At 47.8% G+C, this 6,000-nt stretch overlaps 1 protein-coding gene across 1 annotated transcript in view; it reads right to left on the bottom strand.

The window, feature by feature from the left end:
• The window catches only part of CHSY1 (chondroitin sulfate synthase 1), a 65,795-nt gene extending 60,027 nt beyond the window's left edge, over nt 1-5,768 (bottom strand). Inside the window, exon 1 of the mRNA XM_014308345.2 lies at nt 5,278-5,768. Within this exon, the coding sequence (XP_014163820.1) occupies nt 5,278-5,643 (366 nt within the window). The 5' untranslated portion in view covers nt 5,644-5,768. The remainder of the gene's footprint in view (nt 1-5,277) is intronic.
• Between the last annotated feature and the right edge of the window lie 232 nt (nt 5,769-6,000).

Below are 6,000 nucleotides of genomic sequence, written 5' to 3' on the forward strand. Positions count from 1 at the left end.
TAAAATTAGACCACAGTGGCCACACCACAGTGCCTCCCCCACTGCTGTCATGGGCTCCCTGTCACATCAGTCATGTATTTCAGTCTCACCCTGAGCCCCATGCATCACCTCCCCTGCCCAGATAATGCTCTTCTCCAGTCTTACCTGGCTGTCCTTTGACAAAGTGCCATTCCTCATTACCTTCAGGGAGCTCAGTCTCCATCCATCCATCCCCAGAATGCATGGCCACCCACTTACATCTTAATCTGAAGCCAAAAAGACATCTCTGAGGCGTTCCAAAGATAAAATTTAGTGCTGGAGGAAAGATGGCTTAAAACATCCACTCTAAAACTCTGGGCATGCTTGTATCCTCCCTCTCTCACACACACAATACACATCACAGGTTTCTTGAAATTAAGAGATGCAGTGGGCTGCACACACAGCGAGATAAGGTGTCTGTGCTGTCAGGGTTTGTCAAGTTTCCATGCTCTGACTTCAGAAAATGTCCAAGCTTTGAAGCCAGGACAATACACCCATACAATAATGTCTTATTTCAGGAGTGCTGCTGGAAGCTCCTGCCACAAAGACAAGTCAAATCTTTCATTTGCTGGCTGGCAGTCCAAGGAGAGGTTCATGGAGCAAGAACAACCAAACACCACAGTCCATCCCCACTGCCCCCAGTGTCTGCAGAGACCAGAGGTGCTGCAGAGCCCCCTCACAGACCCCACTGCCCTGCTCTGAGAGCTCACTCTGTGCTGGGTGTCACTCGCCACCCAGCCACAACAGGATCAATCTCCTTTGTGTTAATGAGAGAAGGGTAAAGCAAAGGAACTGGAGGTCAGCCATTAACAGCAGCACCTCTTTCCAGTCTTTCAGATCTGATCAGTCACTACAGGACTATAATTGATTTTATTTTTTTTTTTACTTCCAGCTGTCTTACAGAAAAGCATAAACTTCAGTTTTGCCCTTGGGAACATCCATGCCAGAAATGGTATGTTCTGGCACTGCCAGTGTACTTGGCAGACATAATGAGCACTTTAAAGGCTTTCTTAACTTCAGTGAATTTCAGAGTAGCAATTAGCTTCAATTACTCCAGATGAAAGACCACACAAAATTCAAACCCCCCTTCTCCCAAAGCCCCCTGCTATCCCTGGTCACCAATGTCCTACTTTTTCCTCTCACCAACACACAAAAGGTTGCACCTGTTCTTCCTTGCTGCTTATGTTTCCTGGTGTGATCACTGCCCTTGTCATACCTTCCTTTCCATGTACACTGTAAAACATCCTGTCTCCTTTCAGGACATTTTAGAGTACTTGTTGCAGTTTGGAGGAAAGCACTGCTTTCTCCACACAGATACACTTGCTGCATCTCACCTGATTTCTCCCACAACCTCAATCAGAACAGGAGATAAAACAGACAAAGCTGGTTATTTATACCTGCCAGAGGTAGGAAAAGATGCTCCCCTGGATCCACTGTAGGATCCACTATTGCACTGTAGGACACAGAGGAAGGAACTGGGATCACCTGAAAGCAGCATATGTCAGAAGGGTTTAAATACAAAAGACATTAATGAGATATATCAGCACTACCTTGACTTCTAGCAGCTACAAAGAGCCTGTAATAAAATTGTGAAGCTGTTAACCACAAATTAGAACAATACTCAGCAACAGCTGCAAAACAAGGCTGAAACAACACCAAGCTACACAGCAGTGACTTTGTAATTCAGGTGCATTTAAAAGAAATATTAGACACAAAACTGAGATCAACAATACTTTTGGGATGGTTTAAATCACAAATGAAAGAGCTTGTCATCAAAACCAGAACATGTTCTCAGGCTGAAATCCAGGACCCTGCACAGCACCACATGGCAATGTAGGAGAAAACAAAACTTCCATGTCCCTGTGATCCACATGAGATGGACTGGAAGAACTACTGGTGGGAGGAAAGGGGAGAAGAAAGGAGACTTAACTAGGCCATATTTTCCTGAGGATGACACCCAGCAATGTGCCAGAAGTCTAAAGTACCAGTATTCACTAGAAATGCAGAATCATTTCTGAGGAAGTTCACTCCAAGCCTTTAGTTCTCTTCAAGAAAAAGGACCACGCTCTATATTTCTTCATGAACTCTGAAGCTCCCTTCTGGAAGCTTCAGAGACTTCATAGCTCCATTCTTTTCATGACGGTTTTCTAATTTGCTGCATAAACTCTCTGGCTTTGGCTGCTCCACCCTATAGAGAGCTGAGTTTTACAGCTATTTGTCAAACAGCAGCGACAGTCTGGGTTTTGTTTTTACAATGATGATAATCCTTGCCCTAAAGAACTTGCATTTAACAGCCATGTCTCATCTGTGACTCACTCGACCTGTGTCAAACAAGGCTGTGTCAAATAACAGCTCAGAGCCTGGTCACAGGAGCTTAAAATCCCTTGTGGGCTGCAAAGTGCTCCCAAAGAAGCAGCCAGGTGGGTCAGAGCTGCCCAGAGCCCAGAGAGCTGCAGTTGTCCTCAACCTTGCACACGCTGCTGCTGCTGCTTTTCTGGGCTGAGATGACACAGGAAGTCCAAAGAATGGTGGTGTCAGTTCCTCTGCTGTGCCTGCTGAAAAGCTCCTGACGGCAGGAAGAGTGTGAACAAATCCTCCCAAGTCTTGAAACGGGCAATAACCGATGCCACTCTAATGAAGTGGTCTGAGAGGCACTGCAGAGAGCAGAGGAGTGACAGAAACACAGGAAGGGGGGAAGAAAGAGGCTTTGAGACAAACTGCTGGGAGCAGAAACGCCACACAGAGCTGGGCCTGGTGATGCATTCGGGCACACCACCAGGGCCAGGGCCAGGGAAGATGAGCAGCACAGTAAAGACATTGTGGGATCCCAAAATCAGAGAAAGAGGGCAGTGACAGTCACGGAGATGAGTAAAACGATTCTGGGCAGGGAGCCCACCACGAGAACAGTGCAGGGAAAAGCCACCCGTGGTGAGCACCAGCAGGGCACTCCACGCCTGAGACGCTGAGAACGAAACCCAGCAAGCTGGGGGGTCACTGCAGAGACCTGAACTCCTCACTTGTGCTGCCACTCGAGCCTCTTCAGAATAGGAAGTGCAGGCTGCAAAGGAGAAGTCTGAGGTTTGGGATTTCTAAGGCCAACACAGCTCTGTCTGCTGAGCCTTGTGCTGTCACAGCTTTTCTGCCGACGGGGATTGTGAAGGATGTGGTGGCTGTGCCCCAGCAGAGCAGGCACAGATAAACTTTTTGCTCCATCAGAAGCTCAGTGAAACACAACGTTTTGCAATTCACTCACAGTGGCCTGTTACTTGATGTTCATGAACATACAAGACATGGAAAATGTCACTTTTACACCAAGCATTTCTAACACAGCTGTTGCAACAGCTGTGTTTTTTCACACAGCTATTGCTTTATCTGAAATAAAGTACCAGGCACATTTCATCTGGGCAACAAGAGGACCAGATAAAAAAAGATGACAGGTATTTAAATTGAAAAGCCACAGCTAAATGACAGTGGACCTACTTCTTGCAGAAGCTGTGTGCTTTTGTCATTGAAATGTTTCCCACTCTCCCCAACAGCTGAGCCTTAACATCCCACACTCATGGGATACTTCTGAACACCCAACAGTTTATACACTTCACACAAACCCATTTTAAGCAATTAATGGCACTTAGGAGAATCCAGCATTAAGGCTAATAACAGAAGCTCATCAAAAAGAACTGATTATGAGAAAGCCCCATCTATTTCTGTCAGACAGCATTCCCAGTGCAGTTGTGGGCTATCACTGGTTATTTCAATCCAATATTTGGTTATATTGAATTTAGGAGCTCTTTGACTGTTTCACCAGGACCACAATGCTGATCTTCAGTAACTTATCAAATGCCAGATGGTACAGGCATTCACAGCAGAAGTTATTTCAACTCTGAATGTCTATAGTAAAAAATTTATGCTGCTAAGAACTGTGGAAAAAGTTACTGACTCTTTACGAATGGCTAAACCACAATGCTGGCAAAACATAAACTAGTTCCAGGTCTGAAAGCAGGGAATGTGGAGAGACACTGTTAGTCCAGAAAGTCTCCAGGCACAAAAGATATTAATTAATAACTGCAGCTGGAAACCTCCTTCCCCTTCCTGGGAGGCTTCCCCGTCGCTGAACTGTGAACTGAAACAAAGCAACAGCTTTTGGGGGCAGAAACTCAGTGTCAAAAGTTAAACCCAAGTCTTTGCCAGTGAAAGAGTGGCTCAGCAGCAGTATCTGTCACTGTCTGTGACCTCACTGTTACTGTGACCACAGTTCCTGCCACAGAGGCAGAAGAGCCCCCCTTCACCACATCTCATAAAAGGACAAAGCCGTAGTTGCGTCAGGTCGTAAATGTTTGTGCACAGAGACAAACTGTTCAGCCTCTCTTCTGCTTTCAACTTCTCCCATATTTCTAAGGCAGACCCACCAGCATTCACCCTGGTGAAAGTGCAGCTCAAGCCCAGCAGCTGCTTTCAACCAGGCAGTCTGTAAACACCCAAGACTCACTTCAAGGAGCCCAGCACACCCAGGCAGGAGAAGCCCCTGTCACCCCCAGGGAGGAGCTGCCAGCTCCCAACAAACAGCAGCAGGAAACTGCCACAAGCAGGCTCTCTAATTTTTTATCCCCCAAAATGCCAAATTTGCAGGCACATCAGTGTGGGCAGACCACGAGTTTCGGTAAGAGTGGTGGCTTGTCTCTGCTGACGTCAAGGACCTGCTGAGCAGGCGCCTGCAGGATGGGGCTGCCAACGAGTGCCCGGAGCAGCAACAAATTTGGGCTGCCAGGAGGCAGCTCAGCATGCAGGGTTACAGTGCCAGCCACCATGAGACATCTCCAGTTTGGGGAAAAACTGTCACTGTCAGGGCAAACATCTGTCAGCCTCACACATTTCAACCGCAGTAAGAAACACGGTAATTGTATCATCCATTTTCCATGCTGACACCAAGATGTGCTTGGCTAAAGAAGATAAAAGAGGCTTGGACAGTCAGGAGTGCAGGCACTCGAGGCCATTTTGATTTCAGCTTATTCCCTTTCTATCTAAATAAAAAAATCTGTGATGAATAACGAATGTTCCTCCACTTCCCTCCTTACTGCTGCAATTCCAAATTTTCGTAGGTCTTTCCAAGGGTGACACTCGCAGGAAACAAAAAGCACAGAAACCATACAGTCGGATGGTGACGCTGCAGAGGGAGCTGAGGCTGGGGGGATCTGCTGTGGAAAACAGCCCCTCTCCCCTCTACCTGCCCCAAAAGCCCCCTCCCCACTGCCCTGTCCTTACCTCGTAGGACCAGACGCACTGCACCCCCGCGAACCTGCGCACGCAGCGTCCCACCTCCACGTCCTCGTGCGTGGTGTACATCTCCCGCAGGCACTCGCCGATGTGCGGCACCATCCTCCGCAGCACCTCCCTGCTCATGATCACTCCTGGGCCGCCCATGCAGAAGTTCTCCCCCGGCTCCAGCGCCAGCTTCCCCATCTCCTCCGTGGTGCCGAGGCCGGTCTGGCCCAGGAACAGGGGCTCGCTGCTGTTCAGGCTCCTGAGGAAGTTCTCCAGTTTGTCCCCTTTGATGTAAACGTCGTCGTCAGCCCTCATGAACCATTCGTATTTGTCCAAGTAGTGGTCATGCATGTATTTGAGCATCATGAAGGATTTCTTCTGGGGGGGGTAGGAGTCATCTACACCTGGAAGCGGCACGATGGGGATGGGGATAGAGGTGTCCGAACCCTCGCTGGAGAAGAATTCGACCTTGCCAGGAATGGTTTTGGACCACGTTCTAGATTGGAAAAGACAAGAAGGAATAATTAAATATGCAAACCAAGGCAGGCAGAGAGTGCTGCCACAGACTGTGGCTCACCTGCTTTACAAATTTTCTTTTTTGAACACCTCGAAAGGTTATTTTTTACCACACAAATGAGGACATTCACGTGGCACACACAGCAATGGGTACAACATACACAAAATTCTGATATGACAAGAGTCTGAGTACCATTTTTGCACCTC

The sequence above is a fragment of the Geospiza fortis genome, unplaced genomic scaffold, assembly GCF_000277835.1.
Source record: "Geospiza fortis unplaced genomic scaffold, GeoFor_1.0 scaffold2, whole genome shotgun sequence".
Lineage (NCBI taxonomy): Eukaryota > Metazoa > Chordata > Aves > Passeriformes > Thraupidae > Geospiza > Geospiza fortis.